The sequence below is a fragment of the Eretmochelys imbricata genome, chromosome 20, assembly GCF_965152235.1.
Source record: "Eretmochelys imbricata isolate rEreImb1 chromosome 20, rEreImb1.hap1, whole genome shotgun sequence".
NCBI classification, from domain to species: Eukaryota; Metazoa; Chordata; order Testudines; family Cheloniidae; genus Eretmochelys; species Eretmochelys imbricata.
In genome coordinates, this window is record NC_135591.1 from 16,684,740 (window position 1) to 16,698,588 (window position 13,849).

The 13,849-nt window shown below is 51.1% G+C and overlaps 1 protein-coding gene across 3 annotated transcripts in view; it reads right to left on the bottom strand.

The window, feature by feature from the left end:
* The window catches only part of MAP2K7 (mitogen-activated protein kinase kinase 7), a 68,963-nt gene that overhangs the window by 20,270 nt on the left and 34,844 nt on the right, over nucleotides 1-13,849 (bottom strand). For 2 of the 3 annotated variants that reach the window (XM_077838862.1, XM_077838861.1), the window contains 5 exons: nucleotides 12,105-12,185; nucleotides 10,005-10,147; nucleotides 6,332-6,377; nucleotides 5,037-5,170; nucleotides 3,334-4,772 (listed from right to left, as the gene is read on the bottom strand). In XM_077838862.1, coding sequence (XP_077694988.1) covers nucleotides 4,655-4,772; nucleotides 5,037-5,170; nucleotides 6,332-6,377; nucleotides 10,005-10,147; nucleotides 12,105-12,185 — 522 coding nt within the window. In that variant the 3' untranslated portion in view covers nucleotides 3,334-4,654. Of the gene's footprint in view, nucleotides 1-3,333; nucleotides 4,773-5,036; nucleotides 5,171-6,331; nucleotides 6,378-10,004; nucleotides 10,148-12,104; nucleotides 12,186-13,849 lie in introns of those variants that run through there. The other variant, XM_077838863.1, reaches the window with a different exon arrangement.

Consider the following 13,849-nt stretch of genomic DNA (forward strand, 5'->3'; position numbering starts at 1 on the left):
CCCGAACCTCTGATTCTCGCCTCTGCTCTCCACCCATCCCAACGTGCCTTGCCAAGCTGCCGGAAACCCCCACTGAACCAGTAGAAGGCTGCGTGCTGGGCCTCCCGATCCTTACCCACTTGCAATCTACTTCCCTTTTGGCTACTCATAGACTACTGGGCAAGATGGGACTATCAGGCCACCTGGCAGAGCCTAACCCAGGGATTCCTGCATCCAGCCCACTGACTTGTGGTTGGGCTTGAGGGCGTTGTTTAGATGGACGTGCAGCCTGCAATTAGAAACTCCAAGAGGTGGAGCTCTTACCTCAGCCCTTGGCAAACTGTTCTACTGGTTAATCCCCATCCCGGTTAAAAAGGTGGGCCTTGAGTTCCAGGTGGAATTTGTCAGCTCCCAGCCATTCTATCCCGTTCTGCCTTTGTCTGCTAGATTAAAGAGCCCTCTGGTTTGAGAAATCTGCTCCCTGAATAGGTACTTATAGACCATGGTCAACCACCTCTTAAATCTTCTTTTCATTAAGTTAATGAGACTCAGCTGTTTACGCCTTCCCTTCAGTGTGGATAACATGCTGGATTCTCCAGAGGATATTTGCATTGTAAAATTCCACCTCTTCTGCTACAAAGGACCCATCCAGGGCACTCCAGTTCCACAGTAGATGGACCTCCAGCCAACATGTCCTGTCTGGTCCATGAAAATCCTCTTCCCTCCTTTTAATGCTCTCCTACTAGGCAACACCCTCAACAGCTTTCTCCTGACATCAAAAACAAATGCATCCCCTTGGCGGAGCGGCCTTTGCTTGGGTCTCTTAGGAACATGTGGCAAATGGCATGGAAGAGGTTATGTGCATCATAGGGAAAGGTAGCTCCAGGGGCAGGTACAACCAGTGTCCAATAACCTTCCTGGGAGTCCCTGCAACATGCTAATGCCAGGGAATGACGGACACTGGCCAAATTGCTGTACTGAGTACCCCACTTAACTCTCTCTTCCATCACTCAAACCCACAACTTGAAATATCAGCTGCCATGGTAAGTGGTTTGATTGTCACTGACTGACACTGGGCCAAGAGTTAGAGCAAGGCACAAGTGCCTCCCAACCCATGGAGGGTAAAACATGGCTTTACATTCCACAGCTTCCTACGGGGGACCTGCCGGGTTCCCCTATAAAACTCTGCTCCCTGCCCCGGTTTAATCTCCCTTTTGCACAGTCCTCTCTGGCCTAGTTTGCTCTTCAACTTTTGAAACTTCTTCACTAAGCCGAGACTGCAGGCCCAGCGCTACCTGTTTGGCCTCCAAACTGAAGCATCCCTAAAACTCACCGCCATCCCCAACATACTTTGCTTCCAAGTTCACCAACAGCCTCCCCGCACTTTCCTAGTTACAGTAACAAATCCCTCCGACCTTCTGTGCCAGAAATCCTCTCTCTCGTTTTCCCTCAACAATGCTCCCTCCAGGCCCGCCTTTCGCTGTCATCCCATGTCTCATCCCAATCTCTCTTGTCTGCCTGAGACTTCAAGTCCTTGAGGCTAGAGAACTAGTTCCCTTTACGTCTTGTAACGCATCACCACACCAATCAGCAGCAGCTTCTGAAAGGGCCACCAGAAGGCTCTCTCCTTTCGCCCTGGGCCTAGCACAGGGCAGTAGAGTTGGGACCCTGCTGAGTCTATTCTGTATCCACACTGGAACAAAGTTCTCACTGTTCAGACTGAGGGCCTCTTCCACATTTAAAAACAGAACAAGCCAAAATCTATAGCTCTTAGGACTTAGATTCCTGAGGATACAGCTGATCCCATAATTTCCACCTGCAGCTAGGAAATTCTATGCCAACTGCATTGTGAGAATGAGTTAAACTGTATTGATCTAACTGCAGGATGCGCTTGCAAATGTCCACTCCAGTGATTGCCAGCAATGGTGACTCTTAGCAGGAGAGATGTGAGGGGAAATAGACTGGCAGGACCAGATTCAACACCAACAACTCCTTAATGCCTCCCAAGGGCTATTTTCTTTGCAAGGATGGAGCAGCGCAGGCTTGGAAGTGCTGTGCTTTTCTGCAGTGCCATGCCAGAGGCTTCAGATCCTCAGAGAGGTGGAATGGCTGTGGCTGATGGGTTCTGCGGGAAGTCTTCGCTAAGTCCTCTGTGAAGAGATGGGAGGCGGTAGCAAAGGAGGGCTTGGGCGAGGGCTAATCTTCAGGGCATCTAGAAAGCCACCTGGAAATGGCCACACGTGGTATCCTGCACTGCGTTTACAGCTTCTTTGACAACCTTTCTGATTTAGCTTCATGTGTCGGAAGCTGAGGGCTCCCTTCGTTCCCTGTGCCAGCTGCTCTGAGCTCCTCCTCTGTTTTTTTAACAGCTATCCACCACTGAGGAACCAAACAGCTGTAAGCTCTCCCTGGAGACCCAAGGAGGAGACATGTCCCCCGCCCCCGCCATAAGGCAGAGGGGCACCTCTTCCTCCCACCCCAACAGTCCGACAGGTTTCCTTGCTGCCACGTTAGTGCGGGGGTGTCTCTCCCATCCAGCTCCCATTTGTGGGGAAAGAGGGGCTCTGCGATGTATTGTGCCAGAACTTGCATTTGGGTTTGAAGATCCTTCCTACCTCCCTATCCTGCTGACCTTGTGGGGACAGCAGAATGCTCTGTTCCTGATGCCCGAGATAAAGCAGGTACTTTGCTGGTCTCTGCTCATCCTCCTGCCCTGGATGCTCTCTGGCATCCCCTTGCAGAGCCAGGCCAGCAATCCCATACCCACCCAATATACACACTTTCCTTTACCCCGATACTTAACTACTGTCCCCGGTCTGCCCCACCCAGAGCAGAACAGAGCACTGTGCAAGGCACTGCCAGGCAGCTGTGTTCATGTTTCCACTCACCCAGGCTCCACCTCCCTTTCTGAGAACCATGGGCACTAAGTGGTTTCAGTGTGCTGGACAAAAAAGACCAGGCAGGGCAAGATGAGTGGTGCCAACCTGCAGCCTGTGGGACCCCTTGCTAGGAGGTTTCTGTCTATCGCTGGACTGGAGGAATGGGGCCAACAGTGCAATATGGTTCTCGGAGGCTGGGTCAAGGGAGGTTGGAGACCGGAGCTCATCCCACAGGCTTTCAGGATTAATCTCCTCACCTCCTGCTTCCCAAAGCTGATGAGGGCACCTGCCTTCCCCAGCAAATCAGAATGAAAGTGAAAAACGAAACAATCAACAGCCCCCCAAAAAGCTCTGACCGGAGCCCCCTTCCCCAAGACACCCCTCAGGCTTCCAAAGAGGTGACATGCAACCAATTATCAGCCAAATCCTCAGCAAACGTCAACCGGGGAGACTGGTGGAGCCAGGCTGACCTCCGGCCGATGTCAACCAGCGTAGCTCTGCTGTTGTCACGGCTGCACTGATTCACATCTGCTGGCACACACCTGCAGAGCTCCGGAGAAGCCAAACGGGAGGGGCTGTCTTACAGCAGCTGTGCTGAACGAGCACCATTCCACTGCTGGCCACTACACCCTTCACACCAGCTGAGGACAAGCCTGAATAAACCCAGGGCTCTGACAAGATTTAAAGGAAGGAGGTGGTGGGAAAAGAACAACTTCAAGTTTCATTAGTGTCTTTGATTTTTACAACTCCGCAGCTGCCGCGGTGGGAGGAGATTGCAGGCTGCAAACACTTGTTTCTACCCCCTAGAATTAATTTTTTTTTTTTTTTTTTGCACTTTCACTCCCTCCTTTTAAATAGCAAAAGAAAAACAACATGCAGCCGTGTTCTCCCAATGCTCAGCAGCGCAGCAATCACTTTGGTAAATACAAAGCCGCGGACAGAAGAAAAACAAAAAACTTTTGTTCGCACTCCAAGAAAGAAAAAAGGAAACAGGAAAACCCCTGAGATCAAAAACAGAACTAAAAAAAAAAAAAAATCATCAGCATAAATCACTTCAGCTGAGCTGCTTCCGGCAAGAATAATCCCGAAACCCACCCCAGCCCCACCCACAAGGCAAAATAAAATGAAATGAACAGAGGGCAAGGGCTGAGCTCCTAGGTGAAGTCTGAAGCCGCACGCCCCGTGTGCTCCTCCCTCACCCTTTCCCCTCCCCCAATACAATCCCAAACCACGAGAGAAAAGTAAGAGACATACAACAATGCAGCTGGCTGGCAGACGGGCATGGCAGGGAGCCCGCAGCACCGCAGAGTCCAAACTTAATAAATAAGGAGTAAAAAATTGTCATGTGTCTTTGTTCACAGTGCGTGAGTGAGGGTCCCAGCCTCCCTTCCCCATTCCCCTAGTCTCTTGGGCGGCAGGAGGGGTGAAGAGAGAGGCATAAACCGGTGATGCGCCACCGCTCCGGGCCAAGGGAAGTATGAGGTTCCCAGCAGAGCCTTCTTGTCTGAAGGAGGTGGCGGGACAGGGTTGGGAAGAGCCCTCTCTTCTCCAGCTGGAGAAGCAAGCCAGGGCTGGAAATAGCCTTCTCTCGTCCAGCCAGTGATGCAGGGCCAGGACTGGAACAGGTCTTCTCTCATCTGGCTCGATACACAGGACACGGCCGGAAGGGGCCATCTCTCATCCAGCTGGAGATGCAGAGCCAGGCTGGAAAGGGCCTTCTCTCATCCGGCTGGGATGCAGGCTACAGGCTCCCAAGCAGCTGGAGATGCAGGGCCAGGCTGGAAAGGGGCCTTCTCTCACCCAGCTGGAGATGCAGAGCCAAGTTGGAAAGAGGCTTCCCATCCAGGGAACATGGGACAGAGATGGAGAGGGACTTGTCTTCTTCGGCTCGCTGGTGCCCGAGACACAAGGACTCTAGCGGAAGGGAAGCAATAAACCCACACTCCAGAGAAAACAACCAAGCCCCCCCACTTCCCCTGACGACACTGGAGGAGAGAGCGAGGAGGGCAGGTGAAATGAATGGTTCAACCAAGCCTCAGAAGAGTTGCTTTTGCAAAGGTGTGGGGGGGGGCAGCTGCCATGGGTCTCCTCCCCGTCCCCACCCTGTGGCGGTGACCGGCCGTAAGCTCTCGCTGGCATGGCCCCCTCCCCGGCTCGTCGTTTTGGCCGCGTGGCTACCTGGTGAAGAAAGGCAGGTGGTGCTGGCTGAGAATGCTGCTCGTACGGGGCGACTCTGTCTTGGCCATGACGTCTTTGAACCAAGACGCCACGTCCACTTCCAGTGTCTCATAACGCTTGATGAAGTTGTGTTCCTGGAAAGGAAGCCAGAGGGACCCTGAGCATAAACACCCATAGGAATGGGAGATGGTGGGGAGTTGGGGGGGAACATAGCATCTTGGGGGGCATAGGGCTGGAGGGATACAGCCCGCTAGCAATGTGGGAACACACACACACACACACATCCCGTGGGGGGGAGGAAGGAGTGAGGGACACACATATACCCCCCCATGGGGGAGATGGACTCACAGAGACACATACCGCATGGGAGAGATGGAGTCAAAAACATACAAGTACCCCTTAGGGGAGATGGAATTAGGGGGACAAACACAGACACACACACACCCCTTAGAGACATGTAATCAGGGACACAGCCACACACACCGCTTGAGGACATGTAGAATACACTGCCAGGGCTCCTCTCTGCAACGACTTTTGCAACACTGCAGCAGGCAGCAGCTCTGAGTGAGTATGTGGGAGTAGGGGGGTTCTACTGCACAGTGGACAGAGGAGGGGGACTCATATTCAAGAAAAAGGACTAAAATAGGAGTAAAACCAAGGCAAAGAGAACAGGCTCGCCCAAGGCATTACAGAAACTCAGTGGCGGAAGTGGGAACAGAACCCAGGACTCTCAGCCCTCTCCCTGCTCTAACCACTAGACACCACTCTCTTCCCAGAGCTGGGGACAGAACCCGGGAGTCCCAATTCCCAGGCCCCCCATCCCTAACTGCACTCCTCTCCCCTCATCAGGAATAGAACCCAGGAATCCTGACTTCCCATCCCCCCCATCTTTAACTACTAGACCCTACTCCCCTGCCAGAGCTGGGATTGGAACCCAGGAGTCCTGACTCCCAACCGCTGACTCTAACCATTAGACCCCACTCTCTTTAAGTGGAAAATACAAAATTTCATATTTGCTGCTTATTCGGCTTGATGTAGAAAAGCTGCAGTGGTTTTTCAATAGACCGACTGATTCACTGCAGCATGACTGCTGACAGAGATCTCTCTGCAACCCAGAGGGCCTCCCCCAGCCTTAAGTGCAGTATCACACCAAGGCTTTCAGTATACCTGCTGCTAGGCTCACCCTGGTACAGCATGAAAATGGAGCAGGGGGATTGCAGCTGGGGCCGTATTTGAGGCATTTCCACCAGCAGCTTGGGGAGACAGGAGGTCGGATTTCTGTGTCAGATACTCACAAGTAGCTTGTTGTACTTTGGTCTCTTCCTGTGATCTTTAGTAAGGCTAAAAAGAGAGAAAACACATACAGAGTCTTGGACATCTCCACACACAACCCTCTGGGCTTAGGTTCATCAATACCCTCAGCCACTAGGGGTCAGTCAAGCTCAAGAAACTTGTTTTGTCCCTTATCACGGGAGTGATTGTTTGAGAGCTCCCTAGCACACAGGCCTTTCCCACCAGTGCAGAATTGTCCCAAGCACTTAGGTTTCTGCTGCTTCCCTTGGGAGTTGCCTCGCCGACGGCCAGCGAGGCAGTGCAGGTTGGACTGCTCAGTGGCACGAGAACAAAGGCCCGGTGGTAGAGGGGGACCGAGCAGCTTGCGAGGCTGAGTGCCCAAGAACTGGGAATTAGGGAAGCTAACAGCGTCCTGCAAACAGGACAGGCTGGGGTTCAGTGCAGATGTACAGAAACATCACCTTCTCCAGGTCCAGTGCTTAGCTGGCTCTCATCACCGTAGTAGCTGGGCACCTCACAATCCTTTTAACACATTTATCCTCACACTCCCGCAGGAGGAAGGAAGTGTTCTTACCCCATCACGCAGGGCAGGCCCAGAGCCTCACTCAAGGTCACCCAGGGAGGCTGGGACAGAGCAGGGATTTGAACCTGGGTTTTCTAGGGCCTAGGGAAGTGCTCTAACCCCAGACCAAGCATCTGGCTAGGAAGAGTCACTGCCAAGGGCAGAGATGGGGATTGATCTGTTGCCGAACCAGCCCCCCCAGCTGTCTGGCCCTTGTGTACACAGCCAGGTTGTCTGACCAGATGTACCAGCCCCAGGCCCCGTGTGTGCTGTAGCCTGTGCTGAGGGGGCTGGGCTCTCCCAGACCCTAGTGCTAAGCATGCCCAGTCTCCTGGAAGGCAATCACGCAAGAGGCCTGAACGTTAAGGCAAGGAGGGGGGAGCCTAGAGCGTCTAGTGACCAGGGGCATCATTTCAGATTTGGGCGGGGAACGACGACTTTAACCATGATCCCAAGGGCTGCCTAGGCTCTCTAGTTTTTTTGCAGATGATAACTTAGAAATGAGTGGACAGGAGCACTGCATCGAATTCCTACATCAAGAAAGAAAACACATATACAAACACCAAATAAAGCCATATTTTCAGCATATATGTAAGTGTAAAACAATCAGGGGATAATACAGCAAGATATTCCCAATCCAAGCCTTGGGGTAGAGTCAGGACTGTTCAGATGTGTCCTACCATTAAACCATTCAGACCTTTGTCCAGCTCAGCTGGTGGTGGGGAGGAGCCCATTTCAATCCCCGTGAATAAAGTCCCATATGAGGAGGGGGTGCCGCAGCCTGTTGCTTCCGGAGGGAGAATTCTGGATTTGGGAATGACAGGTCCCAAGATCCCACCTCAGACAAGCCCGAGCAAAGACTGTGAAAGTTACAGGGTGGAAGCACTTGGTGCACAGGGATGTCTTACGTTGATGTCAAAAGTAAGAGCTGAACGGCTGGTTCTGAAGGCCAGCTTTGTTTATCTCAGCAAGTGTGTTATGCACAGGCTGGTGTGTATGTGCACCATGTACCTCTTGTGGTTCCCCCGGCTGTCCTGGGCCCTACACTGCTAACAAATAGCAGAGATTCTCCATTAGCTCAGACATCACGGCCAAGTGCTTTGGTGCAGGAGATGGGGGTTCTGCCCCAGCTGAGCAGCTCTCCAAGGCCGTTGTGTGCAGCACAGTGGCACCTGGCAGTTCCAGCTGGCTGTGGAAGTGTTACAACAGAGCAGAACATCCCTGAGTTACTCCTTCATGATCCTACTGCCCAGTGAGCTGTTCAGTGCAGCGAAAGGTTGTTACAGAATAGAACAGGGTCAGATAGAAGCTGGCCACTGTCATTTGAAATCCATGTGTGAGTGACAGGGGCTGTGAAAGACTTGCGTCTCCAGACCCCTCCACTGGAATTCCAGCCTGGGACTCCCCAGTTCCCACGGGAGTGCCAGTGGGGGTTCACTGCCATGTGGGGCTCTAAGAGGCTTTTCCTCCTTGCCACCACCATGCAGTTGTGTCAGGGTCAAAGGTTTGTCAACAGTCAAGGGGCAGAGGTCAGTGCTGTGTGACCCTGGGAGTGGCCTGAGCAGTGCCCCGTGGGTGTGTGTCAGTGTGATGGTCAGTCAGGCCTCCCAAGAGCCAGAGCTGTGCAGCTCAGCACGCTGGCTTCTCGACAGAGAAACCCTTACAATCCAAACCCCCTCTAGTGCAGCCGTTCTCCACCAGGGGTGCGCGTACCCCGGGGGTTGCACAGGTCTTCTAGATATTTGCCTCGTTTTACAACAGGCAACATAGAGAGCACTAGCAAAGCCAGTACAAACTAAAATTTCAAACACACAATACGTTTATACTGCTCAATATACTACACACTGAAATGTAAGTACCATATTTCTCGGTCAATCGGTTTATTTTATAATTATATGGGGGAAATGGGAAAACGAGCAGTTTTTCAGCAGTAGTGCAGCTGTGACACTTTGTATTTTTATGTCTGATTTTGTAAGCAAGTAGTTTTTAAGTGAGGTGAAACTTGGGGTACGCAAGACAAATCACTCCTAAAAGGGGTATGGTAGTCTGGAAAGGTTGAGAGCCTTGCTCTAGTGGGCACAACTTTTGATTAGCAACTTAACCCCAGGTGCCCTCTCCCCCGGTGCTGAGAAGGGCCAAGCCCCAGGCTGGCGATAGCGTTCTGCCAGGGTTCAGCCCTGCACACAGGTTAGGGAGCGTGAGCAGAGCTAGTGGTGCACGGCCAGACATCAGGTCTGGGGAAGGCAACAGCTCCATCCTGAGCTAAGACCCTTACAGCACAGATCCATACAGCACTTCGCACATCACATGGCCCTATTCGTGCACCCCTTATCTTCCTAGCACTTATGCTGATGCTCATGTAACCTCTTCTCCGCTGCACTCCCTCGTGGCCCTAGCCCCCTGCACTCCCTCCCTATGCCCCCCGCCCCCCAGGCATTCGGTGCAGCCAGTCTCCTACCTCCAGCTGCTTCACGTAGCTCGCCAGGAACCAGCCATGCAGCCCATTCTCCTGCCCTTCCCACCAGCTGCCATCCGGCACTTGCAGCACCGTTACCAGCTCCCCCGCCATGAAGCGCAGCCCCAGCCGGAGCCACTCCTTGGAGAAGGGGCACAGGGTCTGACAGCGCGAGCCTTACATGCTGCACCAACGGAGCTGGCCTGCAGAGGTGCCTTTTAGGGAGGGCATGGGGGGACCCCAACCAAAATTTGAAATGGCACCCCTGCTCTGCCGTAGTACAAAACAAAGGGGGAGCAAGTCCCCCAGCTCCCTAAATGGCGCCCCTTGCCAGGGTATGGGGGCCCCTGTGCCATCTACTTAGGACATCACTCATTGAGTCACATCTATTGAACATCTATTGATGATTTAATTGGGGATTGGTCCTGCTTTTGAGCAGGGGGTTGGACTAGATGACCTCCTGAGGTCCCTTCCAACCCTGATATTCTATGATTCTATGAAGTAGTAAAGGCTCATGGGCAGTTTAAGCTCTGACCATGGCATGGCCCCTCAGCAGCTGACACTGTGCCCCACAGATGCAGCAGATCGGTTCTCCCGCACTGGGCTCGGGGGCCCATGAATGGGGACTTGGCTCCCCAGCAGCGTGGCGGTCACTCACCAGTCTTTAACGAAGGACTGAAAGTCCACGGAGAAGCCCATGTTGTTTGGGAGCAGGGGAGGATCTTCCTGCAATACCTTGGTGAGCACCTCAAAGTCCGTTTTACAGTTCTTGTAGGGAAACTGACCGGTAGCCAGTTCAACCTGCAGTGGGGAGAGCAAGGGTTAAAATGGAAACAGGGAGCTTAGAGACAGTCCATGTGCTCTATCCACAATGCTGTGCCACTTCCATCAACTGCAATGAGATTTGTGGGGGCTCAGACTTCTGGAAATTAGGGGCCTAGTCATTATGAAATTACAAAGGTATCCAAGTGCCTAAAGATGCAGACAGGGGCCTAGTGTAATTCATAGATGTATAGATTCCCAGGCCAGAAGGAAACTAGTCTGACCTTCTGCATAACACAGGCCATCGGACTTCCTCAGAGTAAACCCTGTTGGAACTAGAGCAGGACAATCCAACGCAGATCCAAGGAACACCCAATATAGAATCCACCATAGCCCTTAGTAAGTTGTTCCCTTGGTTAACCACCCTGTTAAATATTTGGGCCTTCCCAGTCTGACTTTGTCCAGCTTCAACTTCCAGCCAGTGGATCTTGTCAGAACTTTGTTCAACAGAAGAGCTCATTATTGTCAAATTTCTGTGCCCCACATAGGTACTTACAGACTCTGATCAAGTCACCCCTTCTCTTTGTTATGCTGAACAGATGTTTGGCATTAGCTTACTTATTCCTCTGGATTTAGAAGGCTGATCTGGCTCCCACTGAAATAGGAGAAGCTTTCCTACCAGGCGAACTTCAAGCACCCTGGTGTGAAAGTTTTGGTTCATGTTTTTGACCCCTGAGATGATCTGAATATCTGTTTTTTTTCCTACAAATGGATTTGTCCTGTTGCATTTCACTTAGCTTAGGCACTGGCCCTAGCCAGGTCTGTTTCGCTTGATTTCTCGTCAGTTTCGCTCTCTGGTCCTAAGGCCCTAGTGACAAAGGCATTATGTGTCCTGGTTTCACTGATGCAAGGGGAACTTTTTATCTTGAAAAGATATTAACACTTCCAAAAGTAGGTTAGTACGAACATTATGGTGGTGCCTAGAGGCCCCACTGAAACTGGGGCCCCATTATGCCAGACACTGCACAGACACAGAGTGAGAGACAGTGTCTGCCTCAAAGAGCTCCCACGCTAAACAGGCAAGGCAGACAACAGGAAGGATCATTATCCCCATTTTGTGGGTGGGAAACTGGGGCACAGAGGGATGACGTGATTTGCTCAAGGTCACAGAGGGAGTAAGTGGCAGAGCTGGAATGTGAACCCAGGACTCTTGAGCCCCACAGCGATGCTCTAGCCACAAGACCAGCCTATCTTCTGCATTCCTCTTGCTGAGGCAATTCCTTTTAAGAACAGGAGTGCCCAAAGTTTATGACACATCGCAGGGCTGCTCCAGAACCTGCATGCCTCACCCACACAAACCGGCTATTGGTTTGTCCTTGTATCTTCCTCAACAGACAAAGAGACACCGAGTTGGCCAAGGGTAAAAGCAGAGCTGGTTGGGCTAGAATTTCCTGTACCAACATTTAGAATAGTTTTCTGAACCTGAATCGGTAAAAAAAGCCAAAAATGGAAAAAAAATTCACAAACTGAAAAGCTGAAAAAAAATAATTTTGGGTCAATCGAAAAGTTTCACTTCGATAACTGAAATGTTTCACTTTGGTTAGGACCTTTTAAAAAATTTTTTAAAATAATATATAACAACAAGTTTAGAAACAAAAAGTCATTTGGACTGAAAGATCAAAATGGGACGTTTTGCCATTTTCAAAACTTTTTGTCGTCTTTTGGGGGGGTAGGTGCTGATCCCAACATGTGTGGGCAGTTTCCATTTTGATGGATCAGTTATTTTCTGACAGAAAAAGCATGCTGGTGAAACCTTGCCAACCAGCTGGAGATAAAAATTCAGCAGCTAATCAGCCCTACCCTTACTCTGCCATGAGCGGGAGAATGGCCAAGGGACTTTCGCTATCTCAAGATCACTGAGCCCCTAGTGGCAAATCTCGGCACTGGGTTCAAAGCAGGGTTTTGCATGAGAAAGTAAAGAAGGGACTTCACTAACCAGGGAGATGCCCAGGCTCCACACATCTGCTCGGATATCATAGTCTGGTTTGGTGGGATCAGGAGGGTCTATCCTTTCAGGCTGGAAAAAAAAGTCAGTACACACTCAGTCCCACGGCGCTCACCTGGAGGCTAGGATCTTACATTCACCAAGCACAACACATGCCTATTAGAGACTGAGATTATGAAATCACGCCATTCTCTACTGATATACAGCCAGCTCTGGAGTGGAGGAGGGCAGCTGCGTAACAGCCACACAGCAATGCTGCAATGTAGCCCGGGAAGTGAATCTATCTACAGATTTCTAATGTGCATATCAGTGAAGTCAAGAGGACTCATTTAACCGGTTTAAAGTTTGGGCTAAGGGGTGGAATTACCTGGCTGAAATTAGGCCAAGCACACTGGGGCAAGCAAAGGGGGCCAGATCCCCAGCTGGTAAAATGGACCATAGGGTCATTAAAGACAGATCCCTGGCTCACCTAAATCAGCACAGATTCACTGAAATCACCAGAGCTGCATCCATTCTTTGAGTTATCTTTGAAAGCTCATGGCAATCTGGGGAGCTCCTGGATGACTGGAAAAAGGTTAATGTAGTGCCCATCTTTAAAAAAGGGAAGGAGGAGGATCCGGGAAACTACAGGCCAGTCAGCCTCACCTCAGTCCCTGGAAAAATCATGGAGCAGGTCCTCAAAGAATCAATTCTGAAGCACTTAGAAGAGAGGAAAGTGATCAGGAACAGTCAGCATGGATTCACCAAGGGCAAGTCATGCCTGACTAATCTAATTGCTTTCTACGACGAGATAACTGGCTCTGTGGATGAGGGTAAAGCAGTGGAGGTGTTATTCCTTGACTTTAACAAAGCTTTTGATACGGTCTCCCACAGTATTCTTGCCAGCAAGTTAAAGAAGTATGGGCTGGATGAATGAACTATAAGGTGGACAGAAAGCTGGCTAGATAGTCAGGCTTAATGGGTAGTGATTAATGGCTCCATGTCTAGTTAGCAGCTGGTATCAAGCAAAGTGCCCCAAGGGTCGGTCTGAGGCCGGTTTTGTTCAATATCTTCATTAATGATCTGGAGGATGGTGTGGACTGCACCCTCAGCAAGTTTGCAGACGACACTAAACTGGGAGGAGTGGAAGATACGCTGGAGGGTAGGGATAGGACACAGAGGAACCTAGACAAATTAGAGGATTGGGCCAAAAGAAATCTGATGAGGCTCAACAAGGACAAGTGCAGAGTCCTGCACTTAGGACGGAAGAATCCCATGCACCGCTACAGACTAGGGACTGAATGGCTAGGCAGTAGTCCTGCAGAAAAGGACCTAGGGGTTACAGTGGATGAGAAGCTGGATACGAGTCAACATTGTGCCCTTGTTGCCAAGAAGGCTAACGGCATTTTGGGCTGCATAAGTAGGGGCATTGCCAGAAGATCAAGGGACATGATCGTTCCCCTCTATTTGACATTGGTGAGGCCTCATCTGGAGTACTGTGTCCAGTTTTGGGCGCCACACTACAAGAAGGATGTGCAAAAATTGGAGAGTCCAGCGGAGAGCAACAAAAATGATTAGGGGTCTGGAACACATGACTTATGAGGAGAGGCTGAGGGAACTGGGATTGTTTAGTCGCGGAAGAGAAGAATGAGGGGGGATTTGATAGCTGCTTTCAACTACCTGAAAGGGGGTTCCAAGAGGATGGATCTAGACTGTTCTCAGTGGTAGCAGATGACAGAACAAGGAGTAATGGTCTC